The following is a 24,137-nucleotide window of genomic DNA, read 5'->3' on the forward strand; positions in this document are numbered from 1 at the left end:
AAAATAGTGTTAAACTCACCATGTGAAACAAAAGTGAATGAATATTAAACAACATATAAACTTAAAAAAAAAAGCCCCGGTTAAGCCGCAAACCGGTTAATCCGCCCCCAGATAATCGAGAGTTGACTGTATTTCAAATTCATGGTTTAATCTACACTTCAGTTCCTTGGCCAATCCTCTTGCATGGCTACCTCCAATTACTATAATTTATTGCTTTTTCTTACCTACTTTCTTATTCATACAACTCACATTATTCGTTCTCAGCTTCACTGTCATTTATCTCAGCATCCTTATGCATTTGATTCGATAGGTTCTCCTGGTTTTTGGGGTTCTTAGCATTTATTCTATCTTAATACAAGGCTGCACCATAGCACAAGTGGTTAGTCGCTGGCTTCCCACTGTGGTGGCCCAGGTTTGATCCTGGGTCTGGTCAAGTGGGATTTGTGGTGGACAAAGTGGCACTAAGGCAGGTTTTCTCTGAGAACTTCGGTTTCCCCTGCCAATCTTCATTCCACCAATTGCTCCAAAATCACCCTCACCTATCATCTGGGGCTGGTACAATAGGCCAGAAGTGGGCGCAGTACAAGGGACTTAGTCCCACCCCACTTGCAATAAAAAAAATCTTAATACAAGATCCTGATTATCTCCTGTGCAGATTTTAATTCTGCTGTAACCATTTTTAAATAATCCTTCAATCTAAAACAATTTGCACACAAATTCTCCTTACTTATGCAAGGATCTTGATCCAACAGCGAGAAACAAACTCAAGTACAACATCTACTGCCATCTTACTACTATTTTTCCCTTGTGATATTTGAGGTTCTCATGGTGCTGAATATCAGGGTAATAAGAGAATGGGGTAAAGAAAAGATGTCAGTTTGTCCCAAGCTGTAAAGTTTGGGAATAGTTTCAACATGTACAGTAAGGTTTTAGGACAAATTGCTACCAATTAAACAAGCTAAAGGGAAATACTGCAAATCAAGCACTACATTTTATGAGGGAGAGTCAGTAGGTCACTAATTGATATAAAATGTAAAAAGTGTGATACTCAAACCTGGGGAAAAAAATTATTTCTTGACATATCCACCACTGATACACTTGTCCCATTGCTTTACCAGTGCATCAAATCCTGCAGTAGAGAAGTCTTCTGACTGTTGTCTCGGCCACTTCTGCACCTCCATTTCAACCTCTTTATCATCAGCAAAATGTATGCCACCATTGCACTGAAGTATGTTTGATTCGGGTTGGTAGTGATGCACCCATGATTTGTCCCCAGTAACAATCCTGTTAAGCACATCTTCTCCTTCATCTACATGCTGTAAGAGATGTTGCAAGGACAGACCCATTCTGTTCACTTTTTCTTGATCCTTCAGTTCTCTGTGCACTCACTGTGTGCACACTTTCCAAACCTTCAATCAATCACACATTATGCTGTATCCTACACCATGGGAACACCCCAGTACAGTTGCTACACTGTCTATCGTTATCCTACTGTCAGCTTGTATCAACTCTTCCACTCGCTCACAGTTGCTTCTGTTGCAATCACGACATGGTGACCTGGTTGGGCATCATCTGCAACTTCTGAACAGCATTCAGAGATTTTTTGACTCAGTTATGAAGCGCTTAACAGGAGAAACTCTTCCCACCATAAACAAGAAACATTTCTCTATGAATATCCTCTGCATTGAGCCCATTTGCCCAGAAAACTACACAAAAGAATGCTGCTCTTTGGTAATATACTTCTCAAGCATGGGCGTCATTTTGCCTATGGAAACAAGCTTCTGAACATGTGCATGAGAGTCTGCTACTTATACTGTCATGAAGTTGGACTGTGCTGCTACCTAGTGATACACATGGAAAACCTATTACATCCGTTACAGCTGTTTACTGACTCTCCCTCATACTTAATACTTCACAAGTTCTCCCACTCAACATCTGATGCGACACTCCCTGCAGACTACTGGGCAAAACAGAAATAAAGGAGAAGAAATGAATCAAGTGTGATTCAAATATTAGCAGTCAAAACGGGCCAACTAAATTAACTTCATTTGTTTACCTTGGTGAAAAGCAGGCAAGAATACAATGAAACAGGATATTTTAATTCCTTCTCTTATTTGAGCTTACTGCATAAGGAAGACATACCCAAGTCTGGTAACAAGAATGGCAGTGTTGGGTGAAGTGTCACTTTCATCACTTAATGGTGACAAATGTAACTGTTGCAGCAGGTTACTGAATGCCCACAGACGTTCCTGAAATGAAATGTTTCAATACCACTAGTAATAACACATCTCACAAATTACAAAAAAATTATAACAAAATACAACATCATGAAAATATATTCAGCCACAAATGAACTTTCAATGTATCTAGATGAAATATAGCAACAGGGGCTTTTCTTCAAACAAACACAGATTTCAAATTAAACTTACTTAACTTTGAAATTAAACAATGTCATAACTAAAGTTCATGTTTGAAACAAGTTTTAAAACAAGGCACGGTATAAAAACTCAAGGATTCATGGAATTCTCAAGAACACTGAGCAATGAAAGATGAAGATAAATTGGCTTTACTTACTTCTCGGCCTGGATTTAGTTCAATCCAATCTGACTGTGAATGCTTTAAGTGACTGGGTGTTGAAGTGGCTACAGGTCCTTGACCCTGTCTACGTAGAGCCATTGTTTGCCTTGGAGTAAGCACATTCCGGGAAGCTCCTAACGAAACTGGCAGACGTAAAAATACCAATCAGTATCACTGATGCAGAGACAGTTCCTGATTCCTTGATTACTTAATGATACTATTTTGAATGGAAACAACAACACAAGGTCAGTAATACTGCTACGCTGCATTAATATGCAGTAAAATCACACGCTTTAGTGCACTTAAGAAAATAAAATAAAACAAAAGCCATTCAAATTTCCATCACTTTGGTGAAATTCTATTCCACTTCACAAGGAGTGTCATGCATTTGTTTAGAACTATACACTCTTTCTCTCCATGTCTTTCGTTTCTGCAGCTCATTTTTATTTTCATTAGCCTGTTGTTCTGTTACGTCTCCAATCTATAATATACTCCTTGTTTGTGTGTTGTTCATTCTAGCAGCGTGTAGTGTTGTCTTCTCTTTATTTTATTTTATTTTATTAAGTGCACCACAGCGGTGATATTACTGCAAGTTAATGCAGTGTAGCAGTTTTGATATATTAAGACACCTGAAGATAGCCATCTAAGACCAACACATGTTGTGTTAAAGTGTAAGTGGAAGAAAAAGGAACAATTGTTGCATTATTGATGGACTGTGTTATACATCCATCATGTGTTTTAAGAGCTTTTAAATTGTAGGATTTGAGGTTCTCGCAGCTATAGATATGAGGAGATCTATCTTCTGGGATATAATGACATGTAGTCTGCAGAAAATCAACCTACATTTTTGAGGAACATGTTGCCTCCATCTTCAGGTTTGAAGAGTAAGCCAAACAAGAAGCCATTATGAAGCAGGCAGCAAGCAGAGCACAAGGTTTGCAAAAATGTGGGGTTAAACAGTAACAGAGGGGAAATGGGAAGCCAGCCTGCCAGTTCCCATTGGTTCTATCAGAGAACCAAGGTGGACAAATAGGAGACAAGAGAGGAGTGACTAAGAATATCCCTGAAAGGGCTGTTTTAGCAGATGGCAGCACTGTGGAAAGAAGTGGTGGTTGTGTGTGGGGGAAGAAAAGTCAGGAGGGTGGAAGAGAAGTCACGTGCAAAAATACAGTGCAAGAACTCTTGTGAAGAAAGGAAAGTCTTAGGGTTGATGGGTGCCTGGAGGGGGGAAGGATGGTGCCCTGATAAGGGCAGTGTGCAGTGATCTAAGTGGCCCAGTGAAGAACGCAACTACAGATTTGTGTGAGGGATACTTCCTATGATATTTCAGGAATTCTGAGGAATTGGGTTTGATTCCTTGCTGGGGTAAGAGTTTCCTTTCTCTTCCGCACCTTTTGGACCAGCTATGGGGCCTGTCCAGCCTCCTATCCAATGGATAATGCGAGCTCTTAAACAAAATGAAAAGAGGTTGTGGAATGAAGCTGACCATTCATACCTATCTAGCACCACAGTTAAGAAGGCATAAAGCTCACCTTCAGCTCTGCATACATATTCATGGTAAGTTGCTTAATTAATTATGTATAGGGGGGACCAACTTTACCTTTACCTCCAGGTGCCGTGAGGTGGGCATCAGATCCTGTCTTTGTATGAGATGAACCAGAGTGGTTTCTGGCTAAACCTACTGGTCCACTTGAACTCTGTGTTCCCTCATGGTGAGAACCTGATCGACCAGGTACCAACTGTGCCATGTCCAACTGCAGTGTATCCAGAACACTACTACCAGTTAGCAGAGTGCGTTGTCCTTGACAATTCCCTTGTGAATTCATGAACTCAGACCCTAGGCATTAAAAATGAACAAGAATCACAACGAGAATGATGGTGATGATGATTACGATATGGTATTCCATGATCTGACACTTGGAAGTCTGGTGTATAACATAAGACCAGACTACCTGATAACCATAATCTTAATATTCACTGCCATCAGGATCTCAAATCTCAATAAGAATTATATTCCCCTTAGGATGGAAGAGACAATAGGATCTTACTTTGATGAAGACAAAGATAATATCATGTTTACCCAACTATAAAACAGGAATATTTCTTTTTACTTATTTTATGCAGCTGTCATAATTAAACATTTCTTACTAGTTGTACTGTAGCATGATGGTGTCCAAGGCGATGATTCTGAAATGCTGGAATTATTTCGATCTTGCATTTCGAACAGGTGAAGAAGCATGATTTCATCTTCAAGGCTCTCTGATAGTGTGTTTCTTGACATTCTAGTTACAAAATATAGAAAGAAAAGGACAAGATTTTGAAAAGTACATTATAACTGGACTAGTAACATATTTGTATTCATAAACTACAGAACACTTATAAATCCGTACCAAATATGTAACTTCTTGGACAAATGTATATTTACAATAGCAAATATTTATATGGCAGTTAATGTTAAGAAAAGTGACAGTAGTGGGGCCACAAGTATCACAGATTCCACATTCTTTCAAAACAATGTTAATTCAGAAGGGAATGTGAAACAAAAAATACATCTAAATGGTCAAATACACAATCTTAATCATAAAAGTTTGTATTGTATTGGAGAGGGTGGGTTTCCCCATGCACTTAGACCAACTGTTGGTCCATTGTGCGTCTCCCTATGATATTCCATTCACTATTCCCTACTGGTACTGGTGCGTGCCATCAGTCCCGACTCAGCCAGTGAGTTCGGCCTCTACTGGCTCAGCTGTATCTCGATGCTTCCCCCATCTACCAGAGGCGTTAAGAGACTACTGTTGGGTGGGATATGTCCTGAATATGGCTCAGTGGTCCCCTTGGAACAGGAGGTTCTTTTACGTGCCGTAAAGCTACGACACGGGACCCACGGCTTTAAGTCCCACCCGGAGGACTTGTTCCCTGAATTTTTCCGCCTTTATAAATTCCACGACCTCCGCCGGGTTTGAACCCGCGTACCTTGAGTCACAAGGTGGGAACGTCACCCCTAGACTATGGAGGCCGCTAAGCATAAAAGTTACTCTATAACTTAATACAGTTCAAAGGCATTCTCCTGGTTAAACTGTTATCATGTACCCAGCTCAATCTTTCTCTTCTCCCACACACAGCATCTGCAACCTGTAATTGCAAAAAGCCAACATGTTATCAGTAGCTGTCTAGAATAAATATACACTTACCCAGCACGCCCAATACTTTGATCCGCTATTGCGTCTTGATCTCTGAATAGCATTGGCTGAGCAGCTAATGAATATTCCACATCATTTTCTCCTTTGACAAGAAAGCCAAACACAGTGCATCATTTCAAGTATTGAAATTAAAAAATCAAACAATATCTTTAATATCAAATTTCAGATTCTCAGGGTGGTAAGTGTGAGGAGTTCTGTCCTTGAAGATAGAACTCTTTAATATTTTTAATGTTTTCAAAACACAACTGCTAGACAATTCTTGTTATGTTTTATCAACTTAAAAAATGTAAAGTTTCTGGACACTGGATCAGTAAAAACTTTCAGAAAATTTTAAAATGTTTCACATCTTGATGTAACTCATATAAATATTAATCAATCCTCTACCATCCATTTATCTTGTTTTAAACATTAACTTATTAATGTAGGAAAAAATTATTTATACAAGGGTTGGATAAAACATAGTGGCAACACTGCTGTAACATGAAAGATGTGTGTCAGGTGGAACTAGCACCGTCTGTAGCTGATAGCAGAAGTTCAGTTGAAGTAGCGCAGTGAGTAGCTCTGGTTGTTTCATTGGGTTGCATTGTGCATCGTCTAGAGTGCAGGAGCCCACTTCAAGCACCATAACAATATGTTTATGAAACAAGAACAATGCTCCTGGATAAAAACTGAAGTTGCAAAATGTCGTAGTGCACAAAACTGTTATCAGGGACTGCAAGAAGCATGTGGTGATGCTGCTTTGCCATATGGCACAGTGGCACGATGGGTGAAATTGTTCAGTAAAGGGAGGGATGCCATTCAGGATGACCCCATGTTGACAGCCACACAATTCAGCTTCTTGCTTCTTTGCTGGATGTCGATTGCTGAGGAGCTGTGCAGGAGTTAGCTGCTGAGGAAGGCGTATGTCACAAAATCGTGCTCCACATTCTGCACGATATTCTTGGATACTGCAAAATTGGAGCACATTGGGTACCCCATACAATGTCTGAGGTGCAACAATGGCAACGTTATGCAATTGCACAAGACGTGTTGGACTGGTACCAGAGGGAAGGTGACAACTTCCTTGGAAGGATCGTCACTCTGGACAAAACTTGGGCTTCCTCATACGAACCACACTTGAAGCGACAATCAAATGAATGGAAGCATCCTGGCTCTCCTTGTCCAAAGAAAGTGTGCCCTACACAGAGTAATGTGAAGGCAATGTTCATTGTGGCATATGACACTGATGGAGTGATACTGCACCACACTGTACCTCAACGACAGACAGTAAATGTCTACTACTGCAATTTCCTGCGTAATCATCTTCGTCCAGCACTCAGGAGAAAGCGACGACACTTGTTGGCAATGAACCCCATCATCCTTCATAACAATGCAAGGGCTCAAACTGCTGATGCTCTCAAGGATCTCCTTCGCCACTGGTGATGGCAGATACTGCAACATCCGCCATACTCACCTGATATGAGTCCGTGCAATTATAATCTCGTTGCAAAAATGAAAGAACCACAGCAAGGAACATGTTACAACACAAGAGAGGAGATTATTCGTGCTGTAGGGCAGTCACTGCTGGATATGAACAGAAGTGGACATGCTGATGGAATACGACGCCTTACACAAATTTGGCAGAAAGTGGTACACATGGGGGGCGATTATACTGAAGGAATGTGTGTTTACCTCACGTAATAAAGTCATTTCAGAACTACAGAGGTGTCGCCACCACTTTTTATCCGACCTTTGTATTTATATAAATGGAAAATGACAATCGTGAAAGTAATGCAGAAACTGAAAACTGTAAAATAACTTTGATAGGACAATTACTATACATCAAGGATTCTAAGCCTTGTTATGTTCTTATGATTGTCAGAACTGCCAATCTCTTCCTCCATGCATTCCATCCAATGTTTCTCATTTGCAGGCTTCTCAACAACCTTTTTAAGCTCCTGTGCAGTTAGCTCAATGATCTTTCACATGAATATTCTCACTTTGGTTAGAAGCAACACCTTGAAATATAGCAGTCAATTCTGATGGTAAGTTTTTAACTTTTCAAGGTGCTCTGTTACATAACAAGTGATCTATGGAGTTTTTATGTTCATATAATTTTTAAATGTATTCAAGAACTAAATATACACAATAAAAAAGACTGACTGAAGAGTTATATTTTCTGGGACATAACGCTGTTTAGTCTGCTGAAGGTCAACTGACATATCAGAGTAACACATTACTTCCATCTTCAGGGCTGAGGAGTAACCTACCTTTGCATGCTGCCTAATTCATGCTGCTTTCTTGCTCTGTTTGATCGTCAACCCTGAAGATGGAGGCTACACGTTCTTCTGAAACACTGGCTGACTTTTAACAGACAAGATGGTGTTATATTTGGAAAAGAGAGAACTCTTCACAACCACCACTATGAGAACCTCAAATCCTACAATGATACATTTTAGCATGTACCCAAGAACTTCATCAGCACAGCAAAGAATGATACAATTATTTTAAACATACAGAAAAAAATGTTTAAATTGTTGAGCTCTAGTAGGCAAAACGTAGGCTGACAAAATCTGCACTTTTAAATTATTCTCTAGAAGCTCAATGATTTTATATTTGCATTAAACAAGTATTCCACTTGCCTAAGTGAAAACTGTAACGTTAATTACTTATGTTTACATTTAGTATATGTGCGGTACTATAAACTTGAGTTTAAATTCTGGAGATAATAAAGCAATATTACATTTCTTTTTTTTTTTCTAAAATTTATTCTCTAAAAGTAGGGGTTCATAAATGATGTGAATAAATACAGTACAGAGCATGAAAGGAAATGGGAAAATGATCTTGAATGCTGTGTAGTAGTGTAGTACTGAAGAGGAACAAGAAGCTTTGTTCATCTGAAGGTATTATTCTGGCATGCATATGGAAGTACTGGGAGAAAAATGCAAAAAGAACTCAGTAATGATAGCCAGTTCCTTGGCAAGGTGGAAGGCTCATTATGACTGGTATAATACAATGCCAAGGGCTGACAGGGCTGCAAACCTAATAACTGACACAGCCTCTGAAACAGTAATACATACAGACAAGATCAATCATCAAATTTAAGTAAGAAAGCACTGTTCTTTGTAAGAATTAGGCTGGCGGGAGAGTTGGCGGCAAATGTATACATCAAGACACCTCTGCCTTTTTTCAGAGCTCTATTTTACGTGATATATAAGACCAATCTTATTAACCTTTAACGGCTGGATGTCATATATATATATGCAGCAAGCAGCACCCCGAGTTGGCCGAATGTTATATATATATATATGCAGCAGGACACGTGCTCTCTTTGGGAGTGCTGACAGTTTGACCTTGTGTTTGAAACCAAAACAAACGCTCGTAAGGTCATGTCAGTGGTTCATTCCTTAGCTCTGAACAATGAAATCGTTTATCACAGTACTGGTTTTGATACTGTAACGTGCCTGGAATCCAGAAGAGTCACTTCTATGGAAACGCTAGAACAGACCGTTGCATAGGAAACAACAATCGCTCAATTGTAGTTCTAACAGGAGTCTCCATGGTTATAACAGAGGGTTCGTTGCATAGCAGCGACCAAGGTTATAAAACAGGGTTGAATGCACTCGCACAGTCAGTCTGCTATAAACCGCCAGAGAAGACAGTCCAGTATCGGCCGAGACATTGTGTAAGCAGTAATTGTAACACTGCAAGTGGTAATGATTGTAAGGTGTGTGTAAGGTGAGCGAACGAAATAAATCCACTATATCAAACAACGGCGTAAACTTATTTGTAGCGTGACACACACAACACGCAACAATACTATTTACGTTTAGATATGACTGTTTATAACCTGGTCAGCCAAATATAGCCCAGCTTTGTTTCGAGAACTGATGAGGAAATATTCATTGGTGCTTGCATATGAGTGCTTCCAGAGCCTTCAAGGAAGTCTAACGCATTCAAGGATTGGTTTTCAGTGGCAAATTATCAGTTAGGAAGTCAGCATCAGATTGTCTAATATTTCTTTATCAGTTAGAAAGTCAGTGTCAGATTGTCTAATATTTCTTTATAAGCTAGAAAGTCAGTGTCAGACTGTCATATATTTCTTTGTATATCGTTTTTATTGTGTCTGGGAAGAGGTTTAAACCTACTGAGCCAGTATTACTTTGTGAGTAAAAGGCATCTTTGCCACTGTGACTTTCGGTATCAGTGTTGGACTGAAACCCTTTTCGACTAGTATTATAATTACTTTGCATCACTATTTTGCGAGTATTACTAACAGGTGAGAGTGTCACTTTGTCAATCAACATAATTTATTCGATTTTGCTAGAACCCCCTTCCCCCAAGATAGTTCTTCAATCGCACAAGGCGAATATCAGGGTCAGTGGCGTTTCTTGGGGGGAGGCCAAAGTCATCTGGGGCCCAATTCAGTCAACTGGAGGTGAAACATTCACAATACTGGCCAACCAAAGGGAAACAAAGATGTTGTGTGTTTCACTAAATATGAAAAGCAGGAGCACGCTCTTCTATTGTAAAAAGTGTGATGTCGCTTTGTGTGAGGTAGACTGCGCATCAGAGTGTATTGTAAACTGTGACGTGATGCAGTTCAAACTCGTGTACAGTCTGAACAAAATATTATTGTATATAGTGTGATTATATTTACAATATCACCAGTATTCAAGGTTGAAGAGAAAACAACGGGTAAGTCCCCTGGCATTTCATAACATATAGAATAAAGATTATATTTTGCACTTCATGACAAAATAATCACAGTTAATTTTCGTTTGTAAAAATTGCTCTTTTGTGTATATGTAGAAAACTTTGTCTTTCAGGATGTTTATAGTTCATATTTATATGTTGCACAGAACGGAAAATATATTTTTTTCCGGAAAGTTTGCAATGTTAATTAATTAGGGTGATTTAAATACCAGCCGCAGAGGGCTGCCTGCAATTTAAAAGTCCGTACATTAAAGGTTAACCCTTCAGTCGTGGGGGCATTTAAATCGTTTTTGCACTCCAATGCCGGGGCTATTTAAATAATTTAATCGGAGGATGCAGCACTTAACTTAAAGCTTAATAAACGGGGAAAAACTGGAGTTCTGTTTTTCAGATTTTCACACAACGTCAAGAGAAGTATATAGAATTAAAGTATTGACCCACACTACTTTCAAATTATTTTTGGGCCAGTAAGCGTATAAAAATTATTAATTACCTTAAAAATTCAGCTATGTGTGGTAGTCGCGGAAACACTCAATGCTGCCCTCATTTCCAACAGCTTCAATCAAGGCACGATCATCTAACTTGCCTTCAGTGTCAAAATCCGAATCTGACAGACTTTGTTCGGAATCACTTTCAAGCAAACACTGTAAGTCCTCGTCACTCAACACAGCTGAACGTCTCTTGCTTGTCCCAGCCATGGCTGCTACATGCAAACTGAATTAGCTATGTGGAACAAACAGAACCTCAAGGAATGCAAACAAGGCACTTCTTTATCATATCTAACTGCTGTCATAACAGAGGTCAGCGTCACGTATCTTTCTTGTTAGGTTTTCTACACGTGGTTTCTCATTCCGTTCAAGAAGCAGCACTCGTCACTGGTGAATGGAAATCGATTTTTTTATCGACCAACACGCAGAGAGATCACAGACTTTCCTTCAACCAACACGCAAGGAGGTCACAGACTATAAACCTAGCATATTTAGTTCCTAACTCTCCAAGAGATGGAGACAGATTTGTATGGCAATACTGCGACCTAGACAGCAAGCTACGGAACTTCTTCGGAGACTTCTAATGTAAAAAAAATATCCCGGGAAGTTCAAAGTGGAATAACGAATGTACGAAATGATAGACAGAAATTTCCTCTTTCATTTTATAGCAAAAGTATTACTTTACATGAAAAGCAGCACAAGACGCACAACAGCGTCACCTGGCGAGATGTGGCATTTAAATGCCGACGTGCTATGTACGTCGCCCGGCACTGGAAGGTTAAAGAGTATGCTTTTCAGATGCTCAAAACATTACAATTCTATATCTGAAACATTTCATGAATGCAACTGCAAAATTTTATAGTTCCAAGCAGGAACTCTTAAAGATGAGTTGTCATATACATTTACAGATTCAGTACAATGATTCAGTACTGTAACTTGAAACACTATAATTTGTGTCTTGAACTTGTATGTCATACTAACATCTGAGCACTGTATTATGCCAGTCACAATAATACTGCCCTTCCCTGTTCTTTAACAGTAGAAAACATATGTTAATCTAAAGCTTCTTAAGTATAACATGTATGTGTACTCATCTACTTACCCGACATAGTTTCATCATCAACATCATTTTCATCATTGGAATTTTCTTCTGTGTTCGCGACAGTTGTATTATGGTTCTCACAGTCATCGTTATACCCTTCAGGTTCACTCACATCCTGTTGAGGAGAAAGATTACACTGACTACTGTAAACAACAGGTCATACATAGCCTGGAAGAGAATATTTTTATTACATCAGTAATTTTTATGTATAATTCTTTATTAAATTACATGTAAAATAATTATACAATCAAGAATAAAGAACACCATTCATGATAAGGACTGGCAATGACATAAATCAGCAAAATGTGAAATGTGATTGCAGTGCAACATCAATTGTCTACAATTCTGAAGAATTGTATAAAAGAGAAAAACAAGTCAAGATTGCAAAAAGTGAATAAGGAGAGCAATCTGTATTTCCACTTATCAAGAATCTGTTGCTTCTCAAACGTCTGGAATGATGAAGTGTGTTTATTTAGTAAGCCTGTAATTATGATTGTCTTTATTGTCTTCAAGAATTACTCTATATACGAGTACTTCAAGTGATGAGAGGATTAGTGTTTTGACCAGGAATCCCACTAAAGATGCCAGGTGCTTTTCCCAATAAAGATTCAGGTAAATAGCGCACACACACACACACACACACACAGAGGTAGAAGTAAGAATTTCTGAAAGGCTCAAACCTAGCACACAGCAACTTGACTATGGAGCAATGTTCCCAAAATACTCTAGGAGGAACTTCTTGGCCAATGTTTCTTGTACATGTGTAATATGATGTGATAGTTTTGGTTGATAAGGGAAGTGTTATTCAATTAGCTTCAACTTACAAAACAGTTCCATATATTAAGAAGAAAGCAGTCTTCTGGGATTTGGCACCGTGTATATGTGGTGTTAACCGACGTTTTTGAGGAACGTATCGCCTCCATCTTCAGGGTACAAGAAAAAATAATAAATCTGCAAGCAGACTGTGTCTGCTTTTACCGGTTCTCACGGTCTCTTCGCTTGCAGATTTATTATTTTTTCTTCTACCCTGAAGATGGAGGCGATACGTTTATCCGAAACGTCGGTTAACACCACATATACACGGTGCCAAATCCCATAAGACTGCTTTCTTCATAGTCACCGCCGTGAAAGCCTCAAATCTTACATAGTTCCATATATTGCTTGGATGGACAAAGGACTGCTCTCAGTTAGTGCATAATATCAGGTTTTCAGTTCGTGGTCGTACCTCAGAATGCCCCAGTAACTTCTACAACACTGGTATCTGCAGTGTGTTTTGGTGGCAGTCTATATTTTTTTATTGGGTGTCTATTTTCCAGAAATAATCTCAGCTGCACTGCATTTTCCTGTTCCCAGAAACTTCAGGGCCAGTGAGTTAGTTAAATGAGATTTTGGAGCAGTACTGTCAGGTAATAGTTTCATAACTATGTGGATTTGTGTGTCAGGTTTGTATTCACTATTGAAGAGTACATTTGATGTTTTTCTTGGGAAACTGTAAGTATTTCATGTTCAAACTGATAAAGTCACTTTAGCCGTTTTTGTCTCATTGCTTGAAATCATCCATTCTAGGACTCATCTGTTGGATAAAAACTGATGTGCAGTAAAATCTGTACCATTCTATATTCAGTAACCAAAACAGAGTGAAATTTAAAGAAAGTCACTACCAGCAAGGTGTTTTATTTTCATATAAAAAAATTCATATGCTCAGTAACAAATAAGGCATGCTGAAATGTGCAGTCTTACATATATCCATTGACAAACACAGCTGAAATTGAAATACAGAGAATATCATAACTTCAAGACAGATCTGCCTCATGAATATCCTGAAATGTAATAATGTTACAGATGTGTTCAGAGAGAGGGGGGGGAGAGAGAGAGAGGGAGAGAGAGGGGGGGGAGAGAGAGAGGGTGAGTGTGTGTGTGTGTGCGTGTGTGTGTGTTGCAGATCGTAAACAAAATACTGAACAGCATTTCTGTGGCAGGTAATTTGCATATTACCATACCTCCATTAATACTGTGGCATAAATACCCCTTGCTAAGCAGTGTCTCTGTACACAGCAGCCATTGTTAGGTAACACCCATAACAAACATGCACACAACAACAGAACAATGGTGTTATGCAACCCATTTCTTAGTATTAGGCTCAGTAAACACGTGCCGGCGGAAACAGAGATGCACACAACAATAGAAGTATGATGTTTTCAATGTGGTCAGCACTGAGGAGTTATCTTGAAAACAGTTCAGGTGTCAGCCACTGGATTAGTAGCTCCGTGTGGAGGCGGGGTCAAATACCTCCACCGTGACCCTGCGAGTCGTAGGAGGTGATGAAAAAGGAAATCTCAAATCTGAGACAGTAAAATATGGTTGTGAGTCTCAAGGGACTCGGACCCGAGAAAGACCATGCTGGCAACAGCCAACAGCATATGTAAAAGACAGACCTGTCCTCTCGTGAGAGAGGATGCCCCACAAAAATTAGACCGTAACTGTCAAACAGTAATAATTAATATCTGGTCATGAGCTCCAGCTCAAGCTCGACACTAAGACTTACTGACTGACCGACCGTCAGTCACAATGTAACTCTGACTTTGACTTGTCAGCCATTGTTGAGAGTTGTTACCAAGCAATGACTAGTGAAGGCAGACAGACAAGACTTAGCATGGAGTGATTTGTAGTGTGGAAATCAGCAATAGTGTTATAGCTATTTCTAGTTATGACCTGTAAGTAGTCAATAAATCTGTTCACCAAGCCAAACCCAACCTATAGTAACACACATACATACCAATACATTGCAATATAATTCCCACCTATTTACTAATCAAATGCTAGTTCATAATACCCTGGCTTTACCCTCTGGTCTAGAATCTGCACATTCCTGCTCTAGCCCTAGTATTCATCTTACATTGGAACATCATTATTGACAATTTTGCAAGTATGATTTCATTTGTTTCAAAGAACATTTGTAAATTGGTGAAAAAACCTGAGTTTTAACATTTCTATTTGCTAATAATTTTTGTTTTTCTTCTAGCCACTTCCTCCCCCCCCCCCCATTTACAAGATTAGCAGAAGTAGAGGGTAGTTGCTGCTAGAAATGAGGCCTCTTGATTGCCAAAGTTCTATAATGAACATTCTGAAATGAAAGTGATATAATATTTTACATCAATAAAACAAATTTCACACATCCTTCCTCACTTCAGGGTCACCAGCTCCAAGAGAAATGCATGCATGCACGTACACACACACACCTATTAAAATCTTTAGATTTAAAAATAATTACTGAGCACTAAGTGACAGGTGTTGTAGATACCAAATGGCTTCATTCTTTTAACATACAATGGAGCGATTATGGATATAAGTTTCTAACCTTACCTCACTCTCGCTACTGCTGCAACTGGATAAAACTACAGCAGCATTAAGCAGACTAGGAGATGAAAGAGATGTAGTGAGAGGCACCACATGACGGCTATTCTTGCTACCTGAAGAATTGCTACCATTGCCATGGCGCTGCTGTCTTCTTGGAGCTCCTACATTAGGACTGATATTCTTTCCACTCTGAGAATGTGAAGAGCCTGGTGTGGAAAGTACCAATGAAGAATCATTTGGCTGCACTGGCATGTTTATTAAGTGGTTCAATGAATTAGCTGCTACGCGAGGTGCAACAGGTGCACTTGCAGAATCTGGTGCCCTGTATTGAATGAAAAACAATTACACAAAATTCATAAAAAGAAAAAAAAATTACACTAACTGCAATCAGTTTTCTGTCAAATTAATAAATATAAATAAGTATATATACATATATAAATACATAAGTAACACAAACTTCAGAAACACAAAGCCTGTAGCATTCTCTATCCAGTTGTGCATATGGACAGTTAACTCATACTGACCTATTATTTCTTACTGAAAACCGTCATAACACAACAATCGATAATACATGTAAGTAGATCTAGGAGATACTTTTGCTACATGTTTCAGCCTTCATAACGTCATCATAAGGCAAATACATTACACTTTTTGTTATTGAATTGCATGTCAAATACAGGGTGTCCCAGGAGGAATGGACCAAACTTTGGGAGGGTGTTCCTTATGTTAAAGTATGCCGATATAACCCAAAACACCTACATCCAAAGTTGAACGGTTACGGAGATAATGGCCCGAGAAAAGTGTGGTCTTCTTGCAGGTCCACGCACTGTGGACAGTCAGCTGTGACTGTTATCTGTTTGTACTTGAGTGTGGTGATGTCACACTAGCCGTGATCTCATGCGCAACCTACCAGAGCCTACAGATTACGTTGCGGCGGGGTCGTGAATGGGTGGTAAATTAGTTGTGTGATGAGTTGCTGAAATGCCTTTTGTGTTTTCACACGTGGAATATTGTGATATGCATTTTGTGTGTGGATTTTGCGGTCGCAATGCACGTGCTGCTGTTGAAGAATACCAAAGGCGTTTTCCCGATCGAAGGATTCCATCTCGAAGTGTATTTACGCGAATTCACCAGACATTGCGTGATACTGGTTCTCTTGCAAGTGTTTCTGTGCACTCTGAAAGGCAGGATGTACGAATGATAGACACACGAGAGCACATTCTTGATATTGTTCAGTGAAGTCCGCGTCTATCACTCGTAGAATCGCCTCTCGCATCGGCGTATCATGTATTCAGGTGTGGCAAACTTTACATCATGAAGAGTTATTCTTACCATGATCAAATGGTACAACATCTGGAACCAGGCGACCATGCACAGCGTATGGATTTGTGCCACTGGATAAAAAGTTCATCCCGAACTGTTAAGCGTCATTTTATTCAGTGATGAGGCGTCTTTTACCCTGGATGGTGTAAATAATTTACGAAATGTGCATACGTGGTTCCATAATAATCCACATGAGATAATGGAAACGAAATTCCAAAAGAGATTTCCTGTGAATGTACGTTTACAGTTATGTGGTCGGGTTATAGCGCAGCCATATTACGTCATCGCTCGCCAGTCATGTGTCATGCATAGTGCTTGTAAACCCTAAGGACAATTATGACATGGCGAGCGAGTATTTCGTACTTCAATTTTATGGCTTTCCGTCACTCACAAGTTAGTTTGATGTTACGTACATTATTAACATTACAGAATCCACATATTCCTGCCAGTTTTAATATGTATTTTGTAATCAACAAGTGTGTAACACCGGTCAAAGTTTGACACTTCTCTGGCCATTATCTCCGTAACCGTTCAACTTTGGACATAGGTGTTTTGGGTTATATCGGCATACTTTAACATAAGGAACACCCTCCCGAAGTTTGGTCCATTCCTCCTGGGACACCCTGTATAGGATACAGTGATAAATTTCTAAGTGTATACAATGGTATAAAATGATATTGGGGAATACAAAATATAAATTACAATGAAAGTTGAAGTCTAAAATAACCAGTTACATAGTCAAAAGTATATTTAAAAGTTGTATATGTGATGGTATTTGGAAACTGGCAGTTGTAATAGTAATACACTCAACTCTCGATTATCTGGGGGCGGATAAAGCGGTTTGCGGCTTAACCGGGGCTTTTTTGAGGCTTATATATTGTTTAATATTCATTCACTTTTGTTTCTCATGGTGAGTTGTAACACTATTTTCGCAGTAGTGTGAACCGAGCTCTGCATTTTTTGGTCCCGTTATGCTAACACAATGTTCTAGGGTAGGGGTGAAAGAATGCAAGGATTTGTGGAAAGTTTCAAGGACAGATACACCGTCCCAGTTAGTCTCTTTGTATCGATCTTCAAGTGCGTTAGCAAAATGTCAGGGTGTAAAAGGAAGCGTGTTTTGTTAAGTACTCAAGAGAAACTCATGTGAGCTGGCCTTCGAAATGTTAAGCAGTGACGAAATCGTTAAGTTCAGTGAGGGTGCAGCCAGAAGAGTGGGAAGAAAGTGAGAATAAGGAAGAGGTGGACGGTGCTGCTAGTAAGAAAATATCACATGGTGCTGCTCTTAATCATTTGGAATCCTTACTGGACTATCTCGAGAGTGAAGAGAACAGTTTATTAAGTGACAAGCTAATATTACGTAGGCTTCGTACGGATATCCGTAAAAAGAAAATGCCGCGAAAAAGCAAACGACAATATTAATTTTTTTTAAGTGATAAGTGTGAATATTCGTATAAAGTGTTGGATGTTGTTGAACACTGTGATTGAAATAACTAATTCATACTTCAGTGTAATGTAAAAAAGTATTAAACAGGCCATGAGATGACATAAAAATAAGGTTGAATAAATTTAAATACAGGCAGGCCTATAGTATCGTGACATGGTGCACAATGGAGGACAACCCCTCCCTCTCCCAGCAGTGACGTGGCAACTCTGGCCACGGTGACGTGGCGGGTGAGTCAGCGCTGTCCCCCCCCCTCCACACTTACATGGCATGCAATGCCGCTGTCAACACGGCGTCAGGCAACAGCAGTACCGATTACGTAACAGGCAAACACTGCGACTATATAAGGGAACTACACAGCCGCCAAAGTGAGTTCTCCAGTCAGCAGTGAACAAGTTAAAAAGTGTATCAACCGCCAAAGTGAGTTCTCAAGTCAGCAGTGAACGAGTTCTCAAGGCAGCAGCCTACGAGTTGAGTTGGAATACTGTGAATACGTGTAGACTACTGAATATAGTGTGAAGAGATTATTGAGAATAGGGTTATAAAGTGTGAAACCCCACAACAGTGTTATAATCAGGGTTGTTAAATAAACCAATTAACAATCCGAATGGCGTCTTCAGTAACAAAACACGCTACAGTATTATGAAGGTACAGTATTACAGTACTACTTTTAATAAAATTTGTCTTAACCAGGTTTTCGATTAATCGTGATTTCCATCCCCACCATTATCCCGGATAATCAAGAGTTGAGTGTATATGTAATGCTTATATGGACATTATATACACAATGGCTGATGCGGTGTTCGGAGGCCTGTTGTTACGTTGTATGTTATTATTTAAAATTTGATACTATCTGACGGGTGACTCCGTTGTGTAAATGTCCGATTTAAAGGAGAGATAGATTACAACTCACACACAACAGGATGCATTCACTGAAAATCACACTGACCTCTGTGGCAAAGAACCAGATACTACAGAAGACTCCAGAAGATGATTACTTAGTACACAGTCACCAATTACAGGTGAAATGACATTTGCAGGAGCTCCTGATATAGTACCATTGTCAGGATCATTACTGCCATTAGCACGAGTCGCAGACACATTATTGCGAGAAATTTCAATAGCAATTCTCTGAAATGAAAAATGCAAATGTATATATACACTGGAAATATTTGCTTAGGCAACACAATGCTGTCGGTATAGTGGCTGGTTACAGGCTGAATGGCTGAGGGGTCAGAGTTCAGATGCTTGTAGGGGCAAGATTCTTCTCTTCTTCACGCCTTCCAGATCAGTTCTGGAGCTCACCCATCCTCCTATCCAGTGAGTGAGGTATGAAGCTGACCGCTCACGTCCAACCAGTGCCAAGGTCAAGAATACGAGGTGTGTTCAGGAAATAACGGGAATTTTAAAATTTCGCGGGTTTGGAGAGTCCAATTGTCAAAATTTTTTTTTTATTATGTTGGTATACATGCCCCTGAAGTACAATAAAATTTTCAGCTGTATTCATTGCTTACTTTGTCTGTGGCAGCCGCTAAGGTTAGACGTGTTTTTATGAGCTTGGCGATTTTCGTTTGTTAAAAGAAATGGATCAAAGAATTTGTATCAAATTTTGCGTAAAAAATGAAATAAAGTGTTACAAAGTGTGTGAAATGTTAACAAAGGCCTATGGTGAGTCTGTTATGAGTAAAACAAGAGTTTACGAGTGGTATAAGCGTTTCCAAGATGGCCGTGAAGACGTTGCAGATGACGAGCGCCCCGGACGCCCCAGCACATCAACAACCGATGAAAACGTGGAAAAAGTGAAAGCAATGATTATGAATGATCGCCGAATCACAATCAGAGAAGTCGCTGATGATGTTGGCATATCGATTGGCTCATGCCATGAAATTTTTTCGAATGTTTTGGGTATGAAACGCGTGGCACCTGCTCACACTTCGTTGCTTGTTCGTGAATTCTTGGCCAAAAACAATACTGTAACGATGCCCCAGCCTCCATATTCGCCAGACATGGCTCCGTGTGACTTTTTCCTATTTCCAAAAATAAAGAGAACCTTAAAGGGCCGTCGTTTTACAAGCATAGATGACATTAAAAGCGCATCGCTGAAAGAGCTAAAGGCTATCCCAAAAATCGAGTTTGAGAAGTGTTTCGATGATTGGAAGAAGCGCTGGCGTAAGTGCATAATATCGAATGGGGACTATTTTGAAGGCGACAACATTAATGTAGACGAATGAATAAATATTTTTTCCAAAATACGGAAATTCCCGTCATTTTTTGAACACACCTCGTATGTGGATTTATATATCTACTCCCCCATATGTCTTCCTGGTGTAGTGCTTAATTAGTTAAGCAAAGGGACAAATTTACTTAATAATAATTTAAAAGAAACGGTTTCTGTACATTTCCATCAGAATACAAATGTTTCCTTCCAATGTATACAAAAATAGTAAAATAAAATTTAAGTATTTTAAGCTTTATTTCAACACGTGCCAGAGTCTGATTAACATTTAAAGACTGAATTAAACCAATTTCTCTTCATCACTGAAATTTTTACTTTCTCAAAGCATACATATGAGCAAACATTTCCTTACGCCATATGGAACAAGCAGGTCTTTTTATATCTGTGTCTATATCACTGTTCTAGTGTTCTGTTGCACAACTCGGTCTCTTAACCTACTTGTCAGCTTCCTGTATCATCCTCACTTGATATCTTCATTTCTGATATTCTCCAAAGGGATTCTACAGTCACCCATGCTTAATGTAAGTCCATCCTCCTCCTCCTCCGTTTGGGAAAACTTTATTGTAGATGTTGTCTACATCAAATCTGTCAGACATAACTTCAAAATCTTCCACTTTGCTCCCACCTCACAAGTTTGTGTGTCTGTTGTTAAAAAAAAAGACATGCTGGGATAGGATGAGACTGGGATGGTCTGTAACACTATAATATATTGTGATATGATGCCTGAGGGCCTGAATAGTGGAGCCAAAGGAGATGTTCACTGCTAAGTACTTGGTAAACATGTCCCCACAACAACAGAGGAACTGCTGGAAGCAACATTTTCTATGTAGTCTGTGCTAAGGCTATATAACAAGGACAAACAGAATCAAGTTAGCTAATTAGTTAGTCAATTCTGTGTGGAGGCAGGGTTAAATACCTTCACCATAGCCCTACAAGTCGTAGGAGGCAATGAAAAGGGAAGTCTTGAATCTGGGGTAGTAAAACAAAGTTGCAAGTCTCATGGGACTCAGAATCGAGAATGACTGCACTGGCAAGGGCCAGCAGCAACTGTAAACAATAGACCTGTCCTCTTGTCACAAAAATCTGGTAATAAGCCCCAGATGGGTGCTTCATTCCAAGAGAGACTAGCTGACTGTCAGTTGTGACACATGACTCAGACTGAGACTCAAATAAGTCAGGAGCTGCATAACTTCCAGAGTCATGAGACGGTAAAAAATGATTATGCGTTCCATGGGAACTGGAACCGGCAATGACTATGCTGGTGAGGGCCAGAAGTATTTAACCCGATCCAAGTTAGTAACTCTTGAGCTGGCACTTGCAGTCTGTAGTTAGCTGTCAGAATGGCAGAAGAGGGATCACCATTCTTAAAAGTAGCTGCCCAGCGATGATTACTGAAGACATAAGAGATTGAGATGATCTAATGTGTGCTGTAATGTGTATAGATTAGTGACAGTGTTATAAATGTTTGCAGTATGAATCACAAACATTCAAAAACAAGTTATCAATAAAAACCCTGTGTTTAGTCTCCAATACATGACAATATGCATAGTAAATTTATATACAACTAACTGAACTGTTTAAATGGAAGAGACACTGACAATATGGTTATCTCAATAAGTTGCATTTATTTCCTTAAGGAAGAAAAGTACATTAAAATCAGTCTCTGTCTGCATGCATGTGATTTCTTGTATATACAATGGTTGCTCTTCAATCCTCAGAATCAACTCCAGAATTCAATGCAATCTTCCCACAGTCCTTAAGCACAAATACAGAACGATTTTAAAATATAATTCTATCAATAAATATTGTATATGATCTCAAACATTCATACATACCTCTTTTAATTCATTAATTTGTGTAATGTACTGGTTCTGAACTGTTAACAGCTGACTAATATACCAATGCTGATCTCGACAACGCTGGAAAAATGTTGGAGGGCGCACTTGGAACCTAAACAAAGTAAAACAATACTGAGAAAATACAGCATAATAAAGCATTCTGCTTTATATCCTTGTGAATTTCTTTTGTTATAGTGATTGATATGCCAATAAGGTTCCCTGTTAAAGTATCAATAACAAAAAGCTGGTAAGGTAGAGCTCCATATTATTTCACATAGAGGACAAACAAATAAATTTGTTGTGGAATAACTGATTCTGTGGATGTGAAATGAAACTGACACAACTATTCTGAAAAGAATCTCAGATGACAGTACAAATCATAACGAAACGTTCATTACAAATTCCACGCAACCAAGAAAAGAAATTTAGTCACAATTTCTAGCTTTAGTACAGAGGTTTACAGAAATATACTTCCTTTATCTTCTGAGCAGAAGATAAACATTTTTACATAACCTCATGGACTCACACTATAAACATATTTTGTTCCCTATAAAAAATTTGCAGCTGTATTTATTACCTCTCTCCATACCAAACTTCACAGTGATTCATTACATATCAGTATCACACCCTCCTATATTATTCGTATTACTGATGACAGAAAATTACAAATGCATGATATATTATGTCTAATAATAAGCTCTTCAATGGTTCAAAAACTATTAGAGGGGATGTATACAAACACTAAACGTATAGACACCGAAATTAATAAAAATCCAAACCAACATGGCTTAATGTGTTACCTGAAATTAAGTTACTGAAGTACATACATAAATTCACAACATCTCAGATATTCATGGCAGGATCAAGATCACAGTTCTTTGGGATATGATGCCATGTAATTTGGCGGCCAGCTGCCAAACACTAGTCCCTATCTACTAAAGTACATGGCATCTCATCCCAGAGAACCATAATCTTGATAAAAAAAACATTCTTTCCCTGAAGAATGTGTGCTTACCTTAATATGAGTGTGTCCATTTCAGTGTTCAGGTAGCCTTCACTAGCCAGTAAATCCAAACGAAAAAATCGATTATAACCCCAACACTCTCCAATCTCAAAATCAGAAGCAAATTCTCTGACAATGTTTTTACTAGCATCTCGAGAGCCTTGATGAATCATTTCTACACGATATTCATACCTGGTCAATAAAAACCAATTGTAAGCAATGTCCTTGGGCAAAACAAAAATTTAAGGATATCTGCAGAGATCATGTACATTAGTGTCAGGATAAAATCTGTTGATCAGTAGAATCTAGATTATGTAACAGTAATCTTTCAACTGTGCAGAGGGCACACAACCATCAAACAAGATGGAGATACGAGTATCATTATGGGTGTGAAACTTGGTCCCTCACATTTAGGAAGGAACACAGACTGAGGGTGTTTGAGAACAGGGAGCTGAGGAGAATATTTGGACTGATGAGAGATGAAGTGACTGGAAGTTGGAGAAAACTGTATAATGAGGAGCTTCGTAACTTGTACTCTTCTCCAAGTATAATTAGAATGATCAAGTCAATGATGATGAGATGGGCAGGACAAGTTGCATGAATGGGGGAGAAGATAAATGCATATAGGACATTGGTGGGCAAGCCAGAAGGAAAGAGACCACTAGGATGACCAAGACCAAGTGGGTGGGTAATATTAAAATGGATCTTAAGAGAGATAGGATGGAGTGGTATGGATGGGATTTATCTGGCTCATGGCAGGGACCAGTGGAGGGCTCTTGTGAACATGGTAATGAACCTTTGGTTCCATAAATTGTTGGGAAGTTCTTGAGTAGCTATACAATTGGCAGCTCCTCAAGAAGGGCTCAGGTCCCTGAAG

The 24,137-nt window shown here is 39.1% G+C and overlaps 1 protein-coding gene across 1 annotated transcript in view; it reads right to left on the reverse strand.

The window, feature by feature from the left end:
• The window catches only part of LOC111864018 (E3 ubiquitin-protein ligase TRIM37), a 57,829-nt gene that overhangs the window by 10,607 nt on the left and 23,085 nt on the right, over positions 1-24,137 (reverse strand). The window contains exons 6-15 of the mRNA XM_023850944.2: positions 23,273-23,452; positions 22,255-22,369; positions 19,133-19,314; positions 15,426-15,741; positions 12,063-12,177; positions 5,769-5,859; positions 4,726-4,859; positions 4,178-4,414; positions 2,575-2,720; positions 2,143-2,249 (exon numbers count right to left, since the gene is read on the reverse strand). Of these exons, the coding sequence (XP_023706712.1) occupies positions 2,143-2,249; positions 2,575-2,720; positions 4,178-4,414; positions 4,726-4,859; positions 5,769-5,859; positions 12,063-12,177; positions 15,426-15,741; positions 19,133-19,314; positions 22,255-22,369; positions 23,273-23,452 (1,623 nt within the window). The remainder of the gene's footprint in view (positions 1-2,142; positions 2,250-2,574; positions 2,721-4,177; positions 4,415-4,725; positions 4,860-5,768; positions 5,860-12,062; positions 12,178-15,425; positions 15,742-19,132; positions 19,315-22,254; positions 22,370-23,272; positions 23,453-24,137) is intronic.

Source organism: Cryptotermes secundus, unplaced genomic scaffold, assembly GCF_002891405.2.
Source record: "Cryptotermes secundus unplaced genomic scaffold, Csec_1.0 scaffold2493, whole genome shotgun sequence".
Taxonomy (NCBI): domain Eukaryota; kingdom Metazoa; phylum Arthropoda; class Insecta; order Blattodea; family Kalotermitidae; genus Cryptotermes; species Cryptotermes secundus.